Consider the following 24,202-nt stretch of genomic DNA (forward strand, 5'->3'; position numbering starts at 1 on the left):
ACAGTGTAAAAAACTCCAGCTTTATTTACATTCCCATCATCACTCCACAGCTGACCAACATGGGCTGTCACGGATGCAGGAAGCAGAAGAGACCTTCAGGGATGCTCCAGGGGAGAGCAGCTCTCAGGGCAGTTAGTACTGTCTCAAAGAAAAAAAAGGAATTTTCCCAGCAAGGGCCACCTGGCTAAGAGGAGGCTCAATTGTATGAATTATGCATGAGCATGCAAGGAAATGCTGCAGCAGTGAATTTAAGGGTGTGTTTTGGCAAGGCAAGGCACACTGAGTGGACCATGTTTGCAGCAGATGTGGATTAATATGGCATATCTGAAGGCAAGTCAGGAATCTCCAATTTATACAAGTCATGACTGGACAGGGCTTTTTTTAGCTGCAGTTGGACTGGAAACTCGTCCAGCAGCAGAGCAAAACTGGAAATACTTATTTAATATTTAATACTGGCTGTTTACATTAACTCCCCCTGCCTTCAGAAGTTTTAAGTACATTTCTCCAGCTATCCCCACACAGGAAAGAGAGGAGAATATGCATCATAATAAATAAAAATCTGAGATTACCTGAAGTTCAAGTGCTCCACCAGAACGTACCCATCTGAGGGAGGAGGAAAAAGGAAGGGAATTAGCGAAACCTGGGCCAACGTGGCTGAGCACGAAGGACGTGCCGTGGTTTGGGAGGCGATTTGTCACCCGGGGCTGGGCTGCAGACTCACATCTGCCCTGGGCGTTGCGGCAGATGACGGCGTGGCCCTGCACGGCGTCAATGACATCCAGCTGTTCCCCAGCTGTGAGCGGGAGGTCGGCACGGCGCTGGCTGCGCACCGAGCGCGCGGCGGTGGCCGTGGCGAGCACGCGGATCTCCTTGTCGTACTGCAGGACAGGGAACAAGCAGGAGTTATTCTGTATCTGTGTGTGCAACCTCTGTAAGGGCACTGGGGAGGGAGGGAAAGAAAGGTTTCGGGTTGGGTTGTGAGGCTTTGGGGAGGAGGAGGGAGAAAAATCTCAGCAACGCCTCTGATGAAGGTCCAGATTAGGGGAGTAGGACTGATGCCTTGAAGTGGCTACCTGAAACAGAGGCTAGACAAATTTAAGAAAATAAAAGTGAGTATTTACTGAAGGCCTTCAATAGGTACATGTTGGGCAGTCAAAGCCTCCCAGAGGCTATGCCCAAGATGGATGGCAATCATGATTTTTCAGACAATGATAAGTTTGCCCCATTTACATATCAATTAATCCTCCAATTAATTACAGCTCCAGGTAATTGTGGAAAAACGGATTTGTAGAAAATTCTCAAAGCCTACAGAAGGCTCACATAGTGTGCACCTGCATGCAAACCTTGAGATAAGAAATGCTGACTTAGAAATGCCATGGAATAGGACAGGTGTTGATGAGAGAGAAACAGAACTAGAAACAAGTTTCAAAGGATGGCCTTGCAAATAAGACTGGATACCTTGGAGAAATAGAACTATCAGAGATGCACTGTAGTAAGAGCCATGAGGGGTAATTTTAGATGATTGGCTTTAAGGCATTTACAGCATGGTGTGGCAAAAGCTGATAGGCCAAGAAACACTTAAAGTATATTGCCAATAGGAAGTAGTTGGCTTCTGATTGTGATGGTGTGAATTATAACATCAGTATTCTCTCACCCTTCTCATGAGACTGAAAATGGAATAAAAGTTTTTAAAACTCCTCTCAGTTGCCCCATCTCTGGGTCAGAAAAGCGTATAATCTGACAAATTGGTGCCCTGTGTGAGGAGATAACTTGGCACCAGTTTGCACCCCCTCAATTCACTTTTGTCTATACTTTTCAGGCCTGAGGCAGTAAGGTGCCCTTGAGTATCAGGCCTAGAGGGATTGTTTTGTCTGACCAAAATGTGACTACAGTTAACTGATGCTTTATATGGGGTTTAGAGTTATACACTAATGCAGTACAGGATTTGAAAAATATAAAAGCTAAATCCTAATGCATCAGGACAACTTTCCCAGCATAGCTGACGACCGAGAAAGTTCCACCAGGTGTCTTTTAAGCAAACCACAGAGCTACTTTTCTCCTCTGGAAACCTCAGATTAGGCGAGAAGGCAACAGGTCAGGGGAAAACTTTCCCAGCATAGCTGAGGACCAACAACATGAGTGTTTTAAACAAGTCACAGAGCTGCTTTCCTCCCCTGACACAGCTAGAAAGTACCATAAACACGTACCATAAATGTCTCTCTAAAGAACTTCTCTTCTTTGTCCATCTTCTTGCTCTTTTCTTCACTGCTCTTCTTGAATTTGAAGATATTTCTGCAACAAGAGAGAGAGACACACACACATATGCATTTCTGAGCTGCATTTAAACAACTCCTGGCACATCTGAAATTGCAACCCAGAGCCTAATTCCAGCCTTGTCTGCAAGGAACTCTTGGAATAGCAAAGCACACAAAGTTCACATCCTTATTTCTCAGAAAAGGGTGAATAGACAACTCAAATTTAGTGAGGCACAACTTGAGCCATTTTGTATCTCTGTTTGGGATAATTTTTTTTCTTTGGTCTGTAAGCAGCGTGGGAACAAATAAACTCTGTATTGAGTGTTTCAAATCAACACCATTTTTATGGAAGTCAACAACTGACTTTCCCCCCAGCAGTTTGTCTCCTTCTGGTTTTATTTATGCTCAGAAATAAAGGGTCCCCAGATAACTCTCATCCTGAGTCACTTATGGAAGTGGGGTTTGACACAGGTCTCCAGATTCTCTGGGTTTTTTAGCACATGGAGGAGAAAGTCCCCCAAACAGACATTTATATGGCACTGTAAAGTGGAAAACAAGTCCTTATAACCCACTTAAAGGGAGTGGGGCATTCCCTGCACATGGGGATGCCACTCTTTCTGATACATGAAATTACAGCTGTACCATTCATTTTAAAACTAAGACAGGAAACAAACACCAAACAAAAGAATCCCCCATCCATTTGTAGTAAATTATTCATCCTTGGCTGATTTTGATGCACTTAAAATTAAAGAGGAAGGGAAACAAGAGCTGAAATTAGGGACTTTTAAGCTGTGAAGAGATTCCTCCTTGGGCATGACCTGCGATCTCTAAGGGAAAGTTTAAACTGCACTGACTCCCTGATGGTCTGTAAAGTTACACCTGAGACTTTGCACAGCCAGTGCAAACCAGTGGTGTTTGAGCAGCCCCATGCAGGATCTCTGTGGTGAGAACCTGAAAAATGGGTCTCTGATTTACATTCAAAGTCCCAGGTATTAGGTCATGAAAAAGGTCATTGTGATGCACATTTTTGTGATCTAAAAGGGAAATCTCCCACTTCCATGGGAATTTTTGCAGCACCAATAGCAACAAAAAAATTTGCTTTTATGCACAAATGTTTGCACAGCAGGAGTCAATGCAATCAGCCCAAATAATCAATACTTTAAAATACAAGGCTCTTGCCAAAGTCATAGAATCTTAGAATTATAGAATGGTTTCACTCCCTGCCATGGGCAGGGACATCTTTCATTATCCCAGGTTGCTCCAAGCCCTGTCCAGCCTAGTCTTGGACACTTCCAAGGATCCAGGGGCAGCCACAGCTTCTCTGGACAACCTGAGCCAGGGCCTCACCACTTCACAGGGAGGAATTCCTTCCAAAAATCAAATCTAAATCTACTAAAATAGCAAAAAGGAGCCAAATATATAGGAAGTAACAACTTTTGGCTCAGCTCAGTGGAAAGTCGTGACAAGACTTCAGGATAAGACCTCTGGGTATCCTCCCCTTATGCTTAGTTCAGATCCAAGGGTTTGTTTCACCCTTGAGATATTTTCTGCAAAGACTCCTGAAATCTGCCCTCAAAGGGAAAGGACTATCAACCAACACAAAATGTCTGTGCAATCAGGGACATCCTGTTGCTGAAACCACTTGGGGATGTGTACAAAGTCAGACAAAATGGGAACACAGAATGGAAATCAAGACCTTTCCACGTTGTCAATGCTTTTCCTTTTGTCCTTGTACTCTTTCACCACCCGAAGTTTTGGCATCCAGACCTTGTACTTGTCATCCTTCCCTCTGAGAGAAGCAGACAGGCAGGAATTCAGGTTTTTCCCAGCAGATTGTGTCCCCTCCCCAGACCCATGTACCTACAGAGCTGGGATTTTTCTCCATCTCCCCCCACACCCTGCACTGAAATGCAAACACTTGCTGTGATTTACACCAGCACGCGCAGCCACCCCAATCATCTGGCAGCAAGACACCAGGACATGCTGTTCCTATTAAAAGTAATTTTTCTGACAGAGAGCCTGCCAGGACGGGGCTGATAATCTGGTCTGGGAGACAGAGTTTTCCTTCCTTAGGAAAAAGATCTGATTTTTCATGTGTTTCAGGGAGCTGCTCTCTCCTTTTCACGTCTCTGGCGCTAACTGGGTAACTGTGAGGAAATATCCTGCCAAATTAAACACACACAAGAAGGGCACATGGACTGTCTCCAGAGGACTGAATCCCAACCAGATCATAACCCTCAGTAGGCTACAGTACCAGGCACAGGTTTGTGCCAGGAGGAAAATCTCCTTGGGTTAAGGACAACCCCAGGATAGAGCACCCTCCTCACCTGGTCTCTCTCTGCCCCGCCTCGACATCATCATACACGTTGTCCTCCTGGGAGACAGCTGCTGTCAACCAAAGTGCAGGACAGAAAATGATTAGGAGATGCCACTCTGAGCCTGGTACTCCAAAGAATCTATTGCAGAGGAAAACTGGGGCTGCTGCCCGTCGCTCAACCCAAAGGGGCCAAGGAAATGCAAAAGGAGCCTTGGAGCTCCCAAGCACCCAGCAAAGGTCCAGCACAAGGAATGATGCCTGGGGTTGGTTAGTTGTATTTATGGGCAGTTTTCTGCATGGGTTTGGCCATCCAGCTCCATGGGTGGAGCAGGAGCAGCAGCAAAGCCCCAGCTTTGCACTGCAGCCAGCCCAGGCAGCGTTCCCAACACAAGGACTTGGGTATGTTCACTCCAGCACCTCCTCAAGGATGAGGCTGTATCCACCCCATTTATGTAAAGAATGAACTTGCCCCTCCAGCAGGCAGGAATAAAGAGTTTTACAAAGAGTAAAACCCTTTGTAAAGAGTTTTGTAAAGCTCGAGTGCCATGGGCTCACATACCACTGCCAGCAGTGGTTCTGCATGGGCTGTTTCACACATTACCTTCCTGGATATATCCAGATCTGCAGGGGAAATGCTCTTTTTTAAAGCAAAACTGCACAAAAATGAGCAAAACCCCCACCCTCAAATGAAACAAAAATCTCTATCAAGTCTTCAAAGCTACTGCTGCCACAATACATGATTTTCAGAAAGGCACAGTGCACCAAGCTGATCATACAGGACATTTGGCTCTTCAAACACACACAAATCCCCAGGAGTCAGGTACAGGTATGTACTTACCTAAATTTGGTACTGAAATGGAAACCAGTCTGTGGATAGAAAAAAGGCTTTTAGAAACAGATCTGTACATCAGCAATGCCCAAAAATCCACGAGGAGACCCAAAAAGGTGTTAATCATGCTGTTGAAGTGGTAGAGACAGGTTGAGTTGTATGGGTACCATACAGCATGGTAGCAAACAGCATTTCCCAAAATGATTTCCCTTGCTAAATAAGCATTTCCATCCTGACAGCAATAAGAGCCATGTGTTCATCAAGCAGGAAAGATCTACAGTGCATCTAAAGAACAGTCCAAACTCCTGCTGCCCTTCTCAACAGCAAGGGGATTGGTGGACACTTGGAATTTTTAGTAGTAATTCCTTCCTGTAAGTCTGCCAACATCAGCGGTTGTCCAGGAATTCAAAGGTGACAATGTCTGTAGATATCTAAGATGATTTCAGAAGCTTTTAGGGTTCTTTGAGAGAGGAGAGTGACACAAAACCTGGTGGGTCTTTCCCTAAAATGATATTTATATTTGAAAGAGCTGCTGCAGGGCATCTTGTGTGAAAAGATTTGTAAGGAAAACAAACCTTCCTACAAAAAGAGGAAGAAAGAAAGGCTTAACCTGGAACTCCCAAAGAAATAAGAAAAGGCAGGGTTTTCCTGGAGTTCAGGTGCCATGCACAGGGTGAGGCATTCGCTGGCAGCAGTGGAGGACAGGTTCTGCAGGTTCTGCACACCTGAGGAAAAAGCAATTTCCCTGGAAGCTTATGGACGGTTTTGCATGTTAGAATAGCCAAAAAGGCACTGTAGGAAGTTATACAATATTCCCCACCCTGTTAGAATGAAAACTCACTGTCAAACTTCTTCAGCAGATGCTCTTGCCAGCTTGGCTCTGAATGGAACTTGGAATAAAACCCCCATCACCAAGGCTGTCCCTAATCCTGGCTCACAGGTCGAGGCAGCAGATATCACCATGCTACATTCCCTTGTGTCATGCTGAGGTATCAGAAAGGTACCAAAGGCAGCAGAAAATCTATGAAAACCTGGAAACTGCTGTAGGACCAGCTCCAGGAGATTCCTGATGCCAGAGATTCTGGAGAAGCTGCACAGATGAACCATCGGCCACATCTACCATGGTAGCTCCTAGTGAGTTGATAGAAGCATTTTCGGCCTAATTTTTCCCCCAAAAAAGCTGTATTCCTTACTCCTAGACCTCCTGCTCTCAAGTAATTGCCAGGAATAATGCTCAGGTTTGAAGGGGGAAGGGGTGGGACCACCATCATTTTCTTACCTAAGGTTGTCCTTGAGCCTGAAATTGTTCAGCTTCAACTTTTCTATCTTAAACAGGTTTCCAAATCTCTTGTGTTTTTCTGTTCTGTCCAAAAGAGAAACAGGTTTTAAATTAAAAGAGACACAAGGTGCAGAAGCAACCCCAGAGATCCTGAGGCAGGGAAAGGAAGGGCAGCAGACCCTGGACCTCAGCTCAGAAGAAGGATTTAAGTGTTAACAGCACCATATGGATGGTAGACTCACTGGGATAAGCACCAGAACAGCAAAAGGTGCTTAATTATTAAGACCAAGCTCCTATCTTTGCTTTTTTTTTTCTGTGTTAATTGTTCTCCTCAGGCCCAACAACTAGAGGGTGATCCAGGTTTCTCTGGAGTGAAAATTCCTGAGGAAAGGGCAGCATTACCCAAAAGCATTGCAGTGACCATTAAAGGGGACATCAGGGGCATCTTCTGAGCCACCCTCCATCACACATTTCTATTGCGCGTGTCCTTGAGGAGGACGGTCAGTGGCACACACTTCTCTCTGAAGTTTACAAAGGGTTGCAAATCTCCACAGCAATTTTCTTGTAAAGTATCTGCAAGCAAGCCAAGTCCTCCCCTGGGTGTCATTACCCCTGCACAAGGGCCATTACAAACCCTTTATGTGTCTCAGCACACTTAGCCCTGCACATGGGATCAATAGAGAGATCACAGAAAGGCTGGTTTGGGGATTCAGACCCTGACCTCTGAAACCTGTGAATTTGGTCCCAAATGGTCTTGAAATTCCTCTGCAGCCCCAGCAAGGTGCACTGCTTCCTTTGTGAATCAGCAGGAGAGTTTAATTTCTGCACCCACGTGCAGAGGGGCGAAGAAGAGGCACGGATGTGCTTCCCAGGGGTGGGGATGTGCATGATCCATCTGGGAACGCTTCCCTCTGGATGGAGGAGCTGCTGCACCCCCACCACGCAACCCCCACGGGCAATTTGCAGAGAAACGACACTTCCTTCTTTTAATAACCATCCTGTCACCTCCAGGGGGTTCAGCTTTCCCCTTTTCCCTCCCTCTCTGTCACACACAGGCTCTACATCCACGTGGAAGCTGGACTGGGATCCAGATGCAGGCCAGTGCAAGCCTCCCCTCCGTAAGAGAAAAGCAGTTTACAGCAACACCTTATTATTCCTCCCACACTGCTCCTCAGGAGAGAGCCACCAGATGCACTCCAAGCAATCCTGTGCCACATTGCCTGTCCCAAAGGCTGTCTCTATTCCTTACAAAGGCAACTTTTTACTGCAGGAGGGTAGGGACCCACACAAAACACAACTAAACGTCACCTTACACCTCCTAATCCATTTGGGAAGCTCAGGCAACACATAAACCTGAGGCTGCAAAACTCATTGGTTTTATAACACACCCCATGGAAGGAAATATCTTGAGAGTCTACATAAAAAACGAGCAGGTTGCAAGTTAGTTACAGCACATGGGGTTCTCCTCCAGCCTTCTGTGATCTCAAATGTGAGCATTTTGTCCTGATTTATGCGGACAGTTTGTCCCTTGAGCATCCCCTCTTTTGGCACACACAAAAAAGGTGCCAATTCTCAGCTACAGCTGAGCAACACTTTTAAACAAGAGAGGGCAAGCGAGGCTGTCCTGTGTGCTTGATGCAGGAATAGCTCTGGGAGGGCAATAGTTGCAAAGGATGGAGGGTGTTACAGGAAGAACAATACCCCTCACTGCTTTGGGATTTAATTTTGGTAATGACTTTTTGCTCCCTTTTGTGATCCAAAGAGGAAAGAGGGAGGAAGAAGGGAAGAAACTCACCCACTCAACTTTTCTGCAGTTGAGTCAGAGGAAAAAAAAAAAGGTTTCCAGCCAGTAGCTGGCATGTGAGATCAAGGCTGAATGGCCAGAATTTCAAAATACAAGCTAAGGAATTGCAACTTACTCTGGTTTTGCTGGGTTATCACCCCCAATCTCAACATCTTCATATGTTTCCTCGTAGCTGTTTCCTGAAACTTAAAACCAAGGCCTGCCATTAAGACAAGTTCAGTAGCAATAAGGTGAGGTTTGCTGGACAAATTGCACCCAGACCTTTTACATTTTACTCTTACAGAGGCTTCAGGGCTGCTCCAATGAATTCCATGTTAGACATATATACTACTCCCCACTGGTTTTAATGGGATTTCAGAGCAACCCAGCCAGGAGGAGACACTGTAGATGCTGAAAGCAAAGCAAAACCATTCCCAGCATCTCCCAGGGACCAGCCTAAATTAAAAGCAGCTTCTGTTTGAGCTTCCCCACTTACTGCTGTCTGAAGTGAAGGAACTTGAGGCATCTGAGCCGTGGCTGCTGGAAGACACAAGTGTGACATGGGGGTTTGCTGCAGGAGGGATTTTAAATGACATTTCCTAGGCACAGGCACTGCAAGAGCCCAGATCCACACTCACAGTCTGTCCTGCAGCTCCTCAACGTCATCATAGATGTCCTCTGGTGCCTGCAGAGACTGCCCAGGGTTTTGGCCCAAGGCTGTTCCTTCTGGCTTTGGAGCACCAACACCCACGCTTTGCCCTGGAAATGAGATTATAAATAAAAAAATGATATAAATAAATGAAATAAATTATAGATAAATGAAATAAACCTTTGCTTTAGGAGGTTTTCTGAGGAATTTCTCTCAGAGAAAGGACAACTGTTGAGGGTAACACAACAAATAACAGCTTACAGATATATTTTCCTTTCCAGGAGTCCAGGAAATTCTCTACTCTGAGACACTTCAAGAAACAAATGTGAACAATTTTCAGAGCTTTTAGCTTTAAAATGTTTAAAAGTCATAAAAATAATTTATGTTAAAAAAAAAACTTTTTTAGAGTGTCTGTCGATTTTTTTCAATTGTGGCAGCTCTGACCCAAATCTTCCTCACCTAAAAGCATCCAAGAGATTATTCTTGGATCTCCAGAGAAGTGATTGGAGGGAAAGCTTGGCATGGTTGGTGGAAATGTTAAGATCCAAATAATGAACCAGTCCATTGGAATACACCTGTAAATCAACATCTTGGAAAGGACCCAAGGAGGATGAGCATCTCTGAGATGGATTTCACTGAGGGCTGGAATCAAGCCTGGGAGTTGCACCTCATGAGGTTAGAAATAGATTATTACTGGAGAACTCTTAAGTGGCCATGTTAAAACCTTAAAATTGACTGAAGAGAGTTGGAGCAGTGCAGAAATGCAGCCACACAAATAAAAGCAGATACTGTTTGTAAATGGATGTGGGGAGTGTGGAAGGCCAGGCTGGGCAGGGCTTGGAGCACCCAGGGGCAGTGCAAGGTGTCCCTGCCATGGCAGGGGGTGCAATGAGAGGATCTTTCAGCTCCCTCCAACCCAAACCATTCTGATTCATGCAGCAGATCTTGCTGGACACAGGCACCACCTCAATATGGTCCAGCTAAAGACAAAAACTTCTACAAAACATCCGCAATCAGCAAATTAGAAAAGCAAGCAGGGGTGGACCAAACAATTCTCCAAATCAGCCTCTCTGTTGAAGCAGGAGGCTCACCAGGAGTACTTCGTAAAAAAAAAAAAAATCCCTACAGAAATTACCTCCAGCTGTTCAAAGGTCAAGCAAACCAGCAAGATCTTTTACAGAAACAGACACCAACCAAACCAGAAAATTATTATGAGGTGATTTAAAGTAATAAAAAAAAAAAAAAAAAAAAAAAAAAAAAAAAAAGAAATACCTGAGAACCACACCAATAAAAATAATGACGGTCACAGTCAATTTACACTTTCTCCTTCACACTCCTGCTCTGTCCACAGTGCCAAACAGAGCTACTTTTCTCTCTTTCATCTTTGAAATGCTGCCATATCACACCAGTGGCTTGCAGAGCCTTTGCAGAATAGAACCAGTGAACATTTATAGCTGAAGTTGTGCTTACAGAGGGGATGTGATTTGGTTTAACTGTGCAGCTGAGGTGCCTTTCAGCAGCTCTGGTCACTGCCTCAGAACATCCTGACAGAAGGAGCCCAAAGTCAGCCTGGCACCACGAGGAGATGGAGCAAGGAGCCAGCACCCATCTCAGCCAGGCACAGAGGGAGACTTCAGGCTCTCATCCTGCCCACTTGCATTTCCACCCCAAGCCTTGGCCAGCCCCTTTCCCAAGACTCCATAAATTATGAGGAGCAGAGGAGATGGATTTCAGCTCTCACGGATAAGGGCAATCTGCTAGAAAAACAAACACCTCGGCCGGAGTTACGCAGATGGTTAACCAACTTAGGAAGCTGCTTGCACAGCCAAAATAAATGATCCAGACCAGAATACAAACGCTCATGCAACCTTTTGCCCTGGTTTAACTAAATTGGTTCAAGAGTTGCATCCAAATGTAACGTTATTTCCCATATGGAAGAAACATTTGGGCAGCAGATGGGGCTGGGGATTGGGGAAACACTCAGTGGTGCAATGAGATACTCACAGTGCTCTGCTCTGTCTTTTGCCAGCCCTGGTGGGGTTGGATATGTTGCATTTTGGGGACTGGTCACATCCTGCTTCCCTTGCAGAACCTTCAGCCCACCTCTGCCATCTGCCTTGGCATGGCTGGTGGGAGACATGTACTCATTTCCACCTGTCTGGGGTCAAACACTGGATTTGGTCAATGCAGTCCTTAGAAACAGCGTTCTAATGTAGATTTCTATTACACATCTGTGCATCCATAAGAGTATCAATTATCTGTGGACTTAAAACAGCTTCACACCCTTCCCCATCAACCTTTCAGGCTGAAGCAGTTGAGTGATGAACAAGCAAAAGAGAAGGTGGAAACCCCCTGGGATGAAGGGTTCAAGTTTCAACTGTTTCCCAAACAGAGGGAGGACAGAGGGAGAAGAGACATCCTACAATAATTATTAAAATTAACCTCAAGGATACAATACCTCGAACATTTTGTTCTCCTCCAGTTTTGCTCTTTCATCATATGGTTCTCCCTCTTTTTCTTCCTCTATTAGAGCTCTTTCTGGGCTGAAATATTCAGAAATGAGAGCGATCTCAGCACACAGACACTTCAGCAAAGTCACAAACACATTGTCTTGTGACAGTGCCCAAATACATAGCTCATTTTCCCTCTGATTGAGGGAGATGCCCAAATTACCACCAGTAAAGTAAGGGCAAATCCAAATCTAAAGGAATAATACAAATAATTCTTGGAAGAGAGACAAATTAATATGATTGTTTCCTCATAGCTGGAAAGGACAAAATAGATCTATTTGTGGTGGCACCTGGGTCACACGATGTGCCTCTCACCACAAAGTATTGAGATTTAGGGAAGAAGAAACAGCAATAGGATGCAGGACTTGATACCTTTTTTATCCCAGCATTTCCCATGAAGCATCACAACATTTCCCATGAAAATGGGCAAGTGACCCCTTTTTATCACATAACTCTTCAGTCACCACCAAAAGTCCCAGCCTTAAGACAGTGACCATAAATACACACCACAAGGAGCTCGAAGTGTGACATTTGTAGGGTGAAATTCAGAATGGACCTTGCCTCGCAGCTAGAACCAGGTGCCCCAGTTTGAGAGCCTCATAAGTCTCCCTGTTTACACTCTTCAGGTTTCAGTAGGAATAGACAGTGCCATTTTTTTACAATCTCCCCTCCAGATATGTTTTGGAATGAAAACAATCTTAGAAACCATGAGTGCTGGCAAGGAAAAGCATCATCTCTGCTGTCTTGGTCATGAAATATATGAAATTTATTTCTATTTACTGAGTGTTACAATATTCAATTTTGAACCCGAATCAGTTGTGGGGCTAGAAGAAGTTTGAGAGAGAGGAAAGGAAATTACCTGGATTTGGCAAAGGGAAAAATCTTCTGTTTCTAGAATAAAGAAGAGGAAAGCCTTCAGCCACTGTGCTTCTCTCAGCAGTCAAGCTTTCATACAAGGCCTCAACTGTCAACTAGCATTTAAAGAAATATTTCTTTAGAAAGCCCAGAAGTATTTTATGTTTGGAATAGTCATCAGACAAGGATATTTCATCTCCTTTGCAGGACAGGGAATGCACATATTGACAAACTATACAGGGATAATAAAACAGTGCTAGGGTTGGACCAGTGAAGGTACTGGTCAGCATGGAAGCTATTACAGAAAGGAGAGCTTGCAGAGGAGGAGGAGGAAGTTTTTTAAATTTAAATAAATATTTCCCAGCCTGCCATAAAATGAGACTCCAGCCAAGCCAGAGAACCTCTCTGCAAATCACACAGATAAATATGTTTGGAAAGCTGTGCTACTTCCCAGGCAGTGTGATGGCTTTGCAAGCCAGGACTTGAAACTGGAGTTTGACATTTTACAAAGAGTTTCAGCAGGGCCAGATCTGATGGCCAGGACATGGACATCTCCTGGCACGAGGTGATGAGCTCTCAGCTGAGCTCAGCCAAGCAAGGCTTATGTAGGAACAGCTTCAGCAGTTCCTGCCCTGTGCCACACAAGATTTTGCCTGCCCTGCAGGATATTCCCCCTGCCAAGGGAAACTGCCACCCTCTGCAGCCACGGGGAAGTGAGAGGAGTGATCTGCAGCAGAGAGATCCCTGCAGCAGGGGATGAAGGCCCCAACAGCTGTGCCCACCACACTTGTCCTTACTTATGAGCCACAACTCCAAGTGTGCTGCCAAGCCAAGCAGCCTGGCTCAACTTTGCTTTTAAATCTTCACAGAGGAATTACCAGCACCAGCTCACCCTTGGCAGGAAATTCCAGAACATTCCAGTGGATTTTTTTCTCTGAAAATTCATATTCTTGATATTGGTGTTTAACACTTGGTCCATCAATCCAGTTGGTGTTATCACTTCCTTACATTTCTGCAGTGGAAATCAAGGAAACTGACTCTTCCCACTGGTATGTTTGGGAATCTCATTAGTCTTTGCGTCCCCTCTGCAATTTCCTATTTATTTTTTGAGAGTCTTCACAGAGAGCACACAGAGAAATTCTTGGCAGGTAAGAAATACAGATATTAGAAGTTTTCAAGGCACTTACCCTGTGTTTTTGAGGCTCCGCCTTAGGTCCTAGGAAAGATATTTATGAAGAGATATTAACTTTTAGTCCATGTTAAAGTCACTGCACTTTTAGGTGCAAAAGTCAGCTTCAGTTGGGATGCTCAGCATCCCGGCGCACATTCACCATGTCCTACAGCTCCTTCCCTCTGCTATTTGAGCATTGGTTTGCATGCAGGGGGCTGCAGCACCAAGCCTGACTGGCCCCAGTTTTCAGGGACCTGTGAAATCCCAGGGGGCTGTGGCAGCCCCCCACAGGGGATTTGCTTGGCTCCTTTCCCACTGGGAGACAAAACCCGTGCACGTGGCAGAAGTGACCTCCCCAAAAGAGGCATTGTGAGAGTGTGGAAAATGTAAAAGCACATTTTTACAAAGTGGCACCTTTGATAGAGAAAAAATATTGATGGACCTGGAAAAGTGTCATAGTCTGTGCCCTTCTGTTCCCAAGAAGACACTGAGGTTTCCCTCACTATCTTCTTTTTATTCTCCTCTACATGGGTCATGTCTCATGATACTCCCCACTGAGTTTCACTATAAGCATCATTTTACCCCCAAAATTTTAACTTGTTTTGCCATTGCCCCAGAGTCCTCACACTGCACAGGGGGACAGGGCACTCAAACTTGTTCTCCCAGACCACTGTGCAGCTGCTTTTCTCAACAAGAAACTCTATTATCTCCTATTTTAAAGGCTTTTTTTCCCAGCTAGCATGGAATTCACCTCACAGTGCTGCCTTTCAAAGTACCTTCAATGACACACAAGGTTGTGGTGTCCCCAGACCGATTCAGGTACATCGGGGTTTCTTCATAATTATTCTGCTCTTCAAGTTGAGCACCGAGAAGATGAAAAAGAGAGAAAAGATTTTTTTTCCCTGTCCCTTTCAGTAGTATGAAAAAAAAAAAATTCATCTTAAGGACAAGGAAATCAAGCGCTTTGATAGTGAACCTACAGAAAAGCAAGGTGAAATCAGGAATTCCTCAGGGGGAGAGGAGAGCTGTGGCAGATGCAGGGCTCAGCTGAACCTTCCCCCCCTGACCCCACACTCCCTCTGCTTGTCCTTTGGGATGCCAAACTGCATTTACAGGGCTCAAAGCACACCCTCTACCAGGGTGAGAGTCTCCTGCCTACATCAATCCTTCAAGTAGAAACAGGAAAAAAACCAAAAAAAACCAAAAAAAAAAAAAAAACCAAAAAAACCCCCCAAAAATCCAAAACAAAACAAGGAAATTGAAGCGCAGCATTTTTCAAGCCCACTCAGGTACTTTGAAATTGATAACAATTCCCAGTTGCACTCTTTGGCACGTGGCTTCTCATGGAAGGGAACAAAAGGGGAAGCAGAGATAGCACTTTTAAAGGTCCTGCTCCTGAGCTTATCAAGCCACCCACTCCATGCCAACACCATAAGTGGCACGTGCCAGCCACAGGAGGAGGGAAAGCACCACAGCTCCAGCACCACGCAGCCTCAAGTGCTGGGCTCCCCAGTCCAGTTCCCATCTCCCCATCCTCCTTTTTCCTTCCCTCCTCCAGAAATTCACGTTAGTGTCATTTGGGAGCAGATGCAAGGGGAAAATAACCAGCATTCCTGAATGACCCAAGCGAACCCACCGGTCCTTCCCCTCTGCCCACAGAGGTGGAGTTTTTGGCATTTTAGGAATGTACCAGGAAGCAAGCAAACGCACAAGACACAGCTTGCAACACACGTGGGGGACAGGGTAAGGTGGGGAAAGAGCACCAGGAAGAATTCTAGTAGGAACTTCCTTCTTCTAACTGTAAAAATCCTCAGGGAAGGGTCTGTTTTTCCTGGAATCACCCTGCTGGCACAACTCAGCTTCAACAGAGAAAGGAGTAAGGGCAAACCAGAACACGAGGAACAAGAAACTCAAGGTGCACTTTGACAGCAGTGAAATCAGAGAAGGAAACAACCCCTAAAGTCAAGCAGAAGGCTGTGCTGATGGCAGGGGCTGCCCCAGCCCCCCGGTGTCCCCTGCAGCCCCCCAGCACTGGGACACTGCCTTGCTGTCCCACAGTGTGTTCATCCCCACACAGCTCAGGAACAGTCAGCACAAGAAACTATGTCAGGGTCTCTGAGACCAGATTTCATTCCACGTGAGGCTTTGAGGAGGGGAATTCCTGTCCTCAAACTGCTGTTATTTTGCTTTTATGCCAGAGTTAATTAATTAATTTCCCTGGTTATCACACTGTTAATATTTAACAAGTGACCTACTGTAAAGTCCATATCACAAGTGTTGGAGCAAGACAGCTAACCCTGCTGCATTACATTGCTAGAACAGCTTCTTGCAGTGCAGAACAGCTTTGGAGGAGGTTATTTTTTGACCAGTTCTCTTCTGAAAAGTACAGGTTAAAAGTTAACACCAGCCCACGCTGGCAGGAGCACCTCATGATGTCAAGAGCAACTTGCTGTCGATAGCTGGAGGAGCTGTTTGGGCACAGAAAGTATTTTAAGAATTCCCCTGTCTTTGCTTTGTTTCAGCTGTTCCATTTCCCCTTTTCACAACTACAACAAAACATGTGTATGAATATTTCCCCCCACTTTTGCTGTTCTTGTTGTACAAAACCCAGGCTGCTGCACAGCCACTTATGACAGGTCAGAGACCAGAAAAAGTCAGGATCTCCCTGCATACAAAAGAATTGTGTCTGCAAGATTTTTCAGCTGTTTCAGACAAACTCAAGTGATTTTGGACCACCACCCAATAAAAACCTCACTTCAGCAAGTGGAGGCAGCTGAAGGGCTGGGATGGTGAGGGAGGGCAGTGGCTGCACAAACACAGGATCACAGAACACTGCAGGAATACAAATTCCTTTGCTGCTGGCAAAGAAACCCCCAACACCTTCTGGTTATGCCAGGGCTTTGTTTCAGCAACAGTTTTCAAAAGCATTTCTTTTCTAAAAACACAAAACTTGAGTACACAGCAAACAGGAAACAAAAAACACACAGGGAGGTGGTGGAGGGGGGTGATGACTGTGCAACAAAAGCAATGGCTTTTCTGGGAGTTCTACTTCCCACCAGCTAAACCAGACCTAAAGACACATGGATATGGTTCTCCATGAGGCTTTAAGAGCCCACATGAGAGAAGAGGGGTGAAGTTTTCTCCATTAGGAAAGGGTCCTCCCAGCCAGCTTTGAGCTTGCCATGTAGGTTCATCACACAGTCACAGAATCCTAGAATGGGTTGGGTTGGAAGGAACCTTAGAGTTGATCCAGTTCCAAACCTTCCCTCTCCCACACCTTCCACTAGACCACGTTGCTCAGGATCCCACCCAACCTAGCCTTGCACACTTCCAATTCCTTGAACAGCCCCTGGAGCAAGCTGCTGCCTCCAGGAGTGGGCCATTCCCTCCATGCTGAAGGGGAAATGGGATGGGGATGTTCCCACTGATGCCTCAGGTTTTAGCTTTTATATTTTTCAGATTCTGTGCTGCTTTAATGTGTGGGTCTGGGCTTCACATGAGGGGATGGTGAGCTCTCTGCACAGAGCAGGGAGACAAAACAATTCCTTCTCCAGCTGGGCACCAAGGACAAATGATCCCAATCTCAGCCCAGGAGCACAAACCGGGGGCTGGAGAGAGAAAAACAAGCAGGATGGGACTGCACGGGCTAAAGCTGGAATGGGACAATGAACTGCAATGTGCCCATGGAGCAGAGCTGATCACAGGGAGAGCCCCCGGGAGCGCTCGTGCATTTTGGGACCATTTTGGTTCATCTTGGGTGCAGCCCTGGCTGGGCTCTTGTGCTGCCCAAGGTGGATCCATGGAGGAGATCCTTTTAATAAATCCCTGCTTTATTCTGTAACTCCATCCAGCCTCTGTTCTAGGGCAGCCTTCACAAGGCATCACCATCACCTGTGAGCCACACCCTGCCTCTCCCCAGGCTCACCTTTCAGGGGTCAGGTAATCCTCTTCTCCTGCAGCTGCACACAAAGACACAGAGGATTAGTGTTGGAAGGCAAGCCCACGCCCCCCCAGAGCACACGGGAGGTGTGACAGGGCCAGCCCTTCCTCGCTGCACACAAAGGCAGGTGTGACACAGGACTGCCAGCACAAACTGGGGACGTGGCTCTGTTAATTTGTCATTATTATTTCACATTTCCTGGCAACAGCCTCAGGCTTTCTAGAAACAGATAATATTGGGAGGGCATGGAGATGATGGCACAGAAATGTAACTAGCTCCCCCCTCCAGATTAGTATATTTAGAAAAGGCAAGTAGGCTAGAAAAGAGTTTCAGTGAAAAACCCTCTTGCCCTCTCGTTCTTATCAAAGCCAGGGCACACCAATAAGAACTGGCACTGTAAAGCCAAAGAGACTTTAGCAGAGCCCTTCTTACAAAGGCAGCTCCCTTTGAATTAATAAAAAGTTGTGCCTAAAGATCTGGCTGTAATTAAGGCTGTATCTATAAAGAAACACCACTTAGCAGCTTAATAAGTGGTCCAGAATATTCTATTATGCAACATCAATAGGGTTTTATTATGGGAAACTGAACTTTTGCATTTCTTGATGTCGGAACTCTTAACGACATTGCCCTCTGTTGTATTTAAAACAGAAGTGGGGGGGATTAGCAGACTATTTTCTAACAATTTTATTGTGCCTTCCCACAGTTGTGTGCTCCAGAGTGGAGGCATTTCCCATTGAAGAGGAGTGATAAAGATCAGCTCAGCTCACAGGCAGCTGCTGCTGCTTTACAGCCAGCTGTAAACTGCTCTCAGCACGGAGGGAAGCGGGTTTCTGAGCATGGGATGGCGTCCAGCCTGGAAAACCAGATCCCTTTTCCAGATTAAGACCAAAAATCGGCCCCACTGAAACTGCTGAGTTCTTATTAATGTTTGAGGAAGAAGTTATAAACAAGTAACAATGTCGGATTTCGGTGTGCTGGAATTCGCGGCCTTACAGCTGTCAATAAACTGCTCATTTTAATTCCTTTTCTATAGAACAGATCTGGGGGAAAAAGACTTTTAAGTATCTCTTACTTGTTTCATTTCCTCTGTGGACCAAAGGCATGGTGCTTTGGAAAACACTGAGATCAACCTTTGGGGGTCTTGGAGGCTTCCCAGGGGCAGGACCCAGGGATTCAGCTGAAGGGAGAGGTTTAATCCTTGGCCACTTGCTCCCAGGGCTGTAAGACCATTTTCCTGCTCCAGGCTGGCAGAAGGGAGGTTCCAATTCTGCTCCAGAGAAGCACAAGGACAGGCAGCAATTAGCCCTGATTTAAGCAAAAATCCACGTAGGATCATTAGTTGTTGTACTGACATTTCTAACCAGCTCTGCCTCCTCCCAGGTCCAGCGTCCCCAGCACACAGCAGGTCTCTCACCATGCTACCAGAATGGCAGAAGAAATAGAAATGCCCATTTTTACAGATTTTTACCATGTGAACCATGCTGGGGTCTCAGCTCTCGACAGCTCCCTTCCTCTGGATTATAAAATACCAGCCCAATTTTCTGTGCTGGTAACAGTTTAATCCACCAGGATTTAGGGCTGTGGCTGTTTGCAGGGCTCAGTCCAGGTGAGGTGGTTTCCAGGGTAAACAAAGACTTAAGGTTTTTAGTGCCCCATCACCCAGTCACGTCAGCAAGGGGAGCTTCACAGCCTCTGAGTTTCCCAGCAGCAGTTTCTCTAAGAAATATCTTCTCAGATCTCAAATATGACCTTCTGCAAAGCTGGGAGGGTGCAGAGGCGGGGGGGTGGGAATTCAGATTTAAGCTCTTTTAATTAGAATTAAACTGTCTTTGCAGACCAGCCTTTCACATCTGTGTGAAGTCACATTTACCTTGGGATTGTAAACAGCCAAAGCACACCAAAACTAAGATAGTTTCCTGTCCTCAGTTTTCATCCTACTCTCAAAATGTGGGCAATTTCTTAGAGTGAATTTTTAAAATAATTTCTTGAATATTCCTCTTACCCAAGTGGAGCAGCAGTTTGAGACCCCTTTCTTACCTCCAGGGCCTCCAGAGCAAGAACAGAACATTCCAACGGGCCAGCTTGGCCTCTTGTTTGAACGTCCCAGCCCCCAGGAGCTTTTCTCTCCTGCTGCTGTATCCTGAACTTGCAGATCACCTATACACTCATATATTTCTACATTCAGTGTTAAGAATACACCTTTCCATACCTTTCTGGTGCTGAGGTGGCTCTCTTGGTGCACGATAACCCGACTGGCAGAACGCAGATGCCACCACACCCTCAGCACCTGCTCCATCAGAGCTCCTGTCTCCTCTGGGAGCCCGAGGAAGAGCTATCCCTCTGCCATGCAGAGCATCCTTCCTCTGGGCACGCCAGTCCAGCACAGGGGAGCTTCCAGAGGGTGGCATCCTGGCACTGCCTGATGCAGCAGGAGCTGAGTTGGCCGCCCTCTGGGCTGGGAGTCTTGGACTTGTTTTCTCCTTGCGGGATAAAGTCTCTTCCCAGATCTGTAGGACATGCTGGAAAGAATCCAGGAGCTGAGGGTCCTCTGGAGTTGTTTGGCTGGATCCTTGCTGGTCAGTGCCACAGGACAGCAGGGGCTTTTCTGCGCTGCTCTTGGGAGAACTCAGCCCTCTCTCCGAGGTGCTGCCCGTGTGCTCTTTGTTGTGCCCCGTCCGATCCCTGTAGCCCTGAGGCTGTGCCAAGGGGTTGTGCTGGGTGAGCACAGGGGGCTGGGAGGTGGGCTGGGCAGGTTTGGACACTTTCACCTCTCTCTTAGTCAGGGGCAGAGGGCTGGAGGTGGCGTTCCCTGCAGAGCCAGGCTTGGGGGTGATCTCTGTGGGAGCTTTCTGCCCCGGTTTGTTGGCCAAGTTGGAGTCATTCTGAAATTTTGCTCGGAGGGCTTTGAAATCAGTCACACCTTCCTGGGTGAGGAGAGAGAGGAGAGCACAGAACAGCTGCTTACAGAGGTGGCAGCAGGCAATTTAAACAATCATGCTGTTTTCAGAGAGAAACAGGCTGCACACTCAACCTTGGTCACCAAGGATATGCCGATCCTGATGAAAATTTAAAAGCAGCAGAGGAGAATTTGCTCTTTCAAAGGATCCTCCAAAGGTTCACAAATCACTTCTGGTGAAGATAAAAGAGCTGAAAACAGTAGGAAAATGCAGGAGGACAGCATGGAAACCAAGCAGGAGCAGTGTGGCCAGGGGAAATGCCTCCTTCTCCCCACTGTCACCCAGTGATGGAGAATTTCCCTCGGGAGGATCTGGCAAACACTGAGTTGAATGTTAAAGCTTTCCTGGCAGAGGTGCTGCAATGCTGTTTATACACCTGCTGGGTATGAAAGCTGCACTTTATTTTCAGTACACAAGCACCAAACAGGGGAGAGGCCAGTGCTGCTCCAGAGATGCCCAGTCCATCCCCACCCTCCTTGAGAAAACTCCACCATGAGAAGAGAAGCACTAAATAACCTCCTTGGTGCTGCACTCCTAATGACCTCTGGGACAAAATCTCTTCCTCCAGGGTGCTGGTTCAGCTTAGGGTCCCTTAAGTCATCCAGGGCTCTTTGGATGCTTCTCCCCTTGCCTTTCATGCCACTCCAGGAAGCAGAGCACACATAACCCAAACACGTGGCACTCAGGGAGCATCTCCAGTGCAGGTGATGGCTACTGGCCACGACACACAGTTCCTCTCCCACACAATTACCAGACCCCAGGTTCTTGAAGAAAAGGAGCATATCAGTGGCAGTGCAGTTTAAAAGGGCACCAAAAGAACATTCTGTTTCAGCCCCTCACTCCCCTGCAACCCACGCTGGAGAAAAGGGACCACAATTTTTGCCTGCAGTGCCGTGGCTTAAATTCAGCCCTGAACTGAACTAGGGAGAAAATATGAAGAAAAATTTATGAGCTACTTAAGTCCTTGAACTGCTCTATAACTTTTTTATATGCCATGATTACATTAGGTGCTCTGCTCTGGCAGCTTAGTTCAGCGCAAGGCTTCACGAGAACCTGTCTAATGAGGAAATTGGAAAAAATTATCTAGGACAGAAACTTCGTTATTCTGAAAAAAGCTCCAGCCTTAAGTGTTAAGACAGAACAGATGAATAGCATACTGAGGTTTTATTGCATTTAATTGCACGATTTATTAAACACTGACAATTTCTCTTGAATAACCCCTTTCACTGACTTTATTACTTTCACAGGGTAGTACATGATGTAAAGAACCAGCCCTTGGGGGAGAGGTTTGAATTGCTCCAATTATATTTCATATTATTGGTCAGCAGCCTGATGCCGTGTGAGCTGCCCAGACAGGCTAATCTAGGGGTGAGCCGTGGGAATGGGAGCTTCCAGAGGCACACGGAGGATGAATCAGGTTTGGGGGGGGGGGGGAAATAAAATTTAAAAAAATCCCCACGTGCACCCAGATCTCTCCAGCGATGCCAGAGAGGAAATAAAGCAGTGAGGTGCCCCTAATGCAATTGCAGGGAGCTGTTGCACGAGCTGCAGCAGTGGTTGAAGAGTTCAGAGCTGGTTACCTCCCCCGTGCTGATTTTCTTTACTGGAGCAAACAATTCCTCATCAGTGCCCACAGAGACAAAGGAAAGAGAAAGGAAAAAGTACCTGCTTGTCTCAAGAGTGCCCCAGGCGAGGCAGACACGGGGTTCTTGGTCAGGCCTCTCCCTGGCACTGGCTGTGACAGAAATGGGCTGTGACAGTCATGAGCTTGGCACTAAGTTTAATTAAAGTGGGATGGATATGAGCTTTCCTTTCCCCCCCCTCAAATTGTTATTCATCTTGCCTTGAAACGGCAGCTTCAGCTGATTTGCCTAATTAAGAGGGAGATTAACTGTGCTCAATGCACTCTCAGTGCCCCTCACTAGGATATGGTTACCCCACAGTGCAGCCTGATGGGATGCTCATGGGAAGGAGGGGACAAGTACAGCCCCCAGCCAAATACAGAGAACTGTTGGGGTGGATGGGGTTAAATTGCCACCTCCTGCACACCCAGACCCAGCTGGGAAATCCATCCCTCCCCCAGAAAAGCTCCTGCAAATGCTGTTTCCTTGCACAGGGCCGAGCTTAGCCAGACCCTCCAAGGTGCAGTGAGTTCTCCCAGTCTCTGCAGGGATAATTCTCCATCAGAGGTGGGACTGTTTCAAACCACAAACCCATCCAAGCAGCTCTCCTGTTTGATCCATGCACCTTCAGCTGGCCCAGGGAGGTGCTCAGCCTAAACACAGTGTCACAGGAGTCCCAGTGTCCCCAGGGAGGGCCCAGGTCCCCTGAAAATCAGACCAGCTGACAAGCAGGGAGAATAAACTCATAAATTTAAAGGCCTGCCAAAAGCTCACAACGTGTATTACAGCTACATCTGGCCAAATAATTGACTGTGAATAATACTACATTTGGCAAAAGCCCACGCAAGATGAGAGGGGAAGAGAGAGAAAAGGAAACAAACTCCCACTGGCCGGAAAGCTGTGAGCATTAAGGAGTCAGGGGACAGAAGCATTACAGAATCAGGGGGCAGTGAAACTTTCCATATTTTCTCCCTAAAAATAAAGTGCTCTTCTAACATCAAGATCAGTCTAGGAAGCAGAATAAAGCTCAGCTTAAGCCTTTGATATGGGTGCCTTTTAGAAGGAGCACCAGCAGGAGGTTTGTGCTGATACTTTGGACTAAACAAAAGGATTCTGAATTACAGAATCCCAGAATGGTTTGGATTGCAATGAACTTTAAAGATCAATTTGTTCCAACCCCTTGCCATGAGCACACTCAACACTGACCAGGTTGCTCCAGGCCCCATCCAATCTGGTCTTGGACACTTACAGGGATGGAGCAGACCCAGCTTCTCTGGACAGCCTGTGCCAGGGCCTCACCACCCTCACAGGGAAGAATTTCTTCCTAATATTGGATCTAACCCTACCCTCTTTCAGTTTGAAGCCATCCCCTTTATTTTGTCATTCCAGGGCTTTTTCAGAAGTCTCCTTCTACCTCCCCTATGGCCCCTTCAGGTACTGAAATGCAATAAGGTTTTCCCCAAAGCCTTCTCTTCTCAACTAGTTAATTGAATTGAACTATTCTCATTAGTTTTCTGAAGCTGCTTTTCTAAAATGCATCAACACAGGAAAATAAACCTCATTCAAGACATGGCACGCCGGACAGCTGAGAGGAAGCACTGCCTGTTCCCCTCCTGGAATTTTTCTGGTTTACTCCATCCTTTATCTTGATTCCCAAGGGGGTTGTGGTGGGTAAATGTTTAATCTGTGCTGCCCTCTGCCCTGGCGTGGACTGCTGGAGCCAAGCCCAGGCACCCCGGGCAGGCTGAGGAGAGCATGCTGCAGATATCATCGACTCATTAACCCGCCGGCTTCTCCCAAAATAAATCAGTAAAACCCAGCCTGGCTTTTTGTTACATGAGAAGGCACAACTGCAGCTCGTGTCAGAGAGAGAGGGGAAGAAAGCAGGCGCTGGGAGCCCCTGTTTGGGGCAGCAAAGCAGTATTTGTGTGTTCTGCACACAGAGCAGGAGCAGCGATGAGCTTGCACCTCACTGCCAGGATAAATTGCTCCCAGCACTCCATGGGGAGAACAGCCCCAAGCTATGGATCAGCAG

The 24,202-nt window shown here is 46.5% G+C and overlaps 1 protein-coding gene across 1 annotated transcript; it reads right to left on the bottom strand.

The window, feature by feature from the left end:
* On the bottom strand, nt 1-23,805 carry FYB2 (FYN binding protein 2). Its single transcript, XM_068198853.1, is given in 20 exon segments — nt 1-142; nt 570-603; nt 722-878; nt 2,208-2,292; nt 3,952-4,044; nt 4,583-4,643; nt 5,411-5,439; nt 6,681-6,764; nt 8,600-8,669; nt 8,960-9,003; nt 9,102-9,222; nt 11,117-11,270; nt 11,571-11,655; nt 12,482-12,513; nt 13,665-13,693; nt 14,425-14,514; nt 17,575-17,607; nt 18,661-18,855; nt 19,798-20,512; nt 23,725-23,805. Coding segments are annotated over 20 exon segments (2,202 nt in total). The 3' UTR covers nt 1-132.
* Nucleotides 23,806-24,202: the final 397 nt, after the last annotated feature.

This window comes from Anomalospiza imberbis, chromosome 9, assembly GCF_031753505.1.
Source record: "Anomalospiza imberbis isolate Cuckoo-Finch-1a 21T00152 chromosome 9, ASM3175350v1, whole genome shotgun sequence".
NCBI classification, from domain to species: Eukaryota; Metazoa; Chordata; class Aves; order Passeriformes; family Viduidae; genus Anomalospiza; species Anomalospiza imberbis.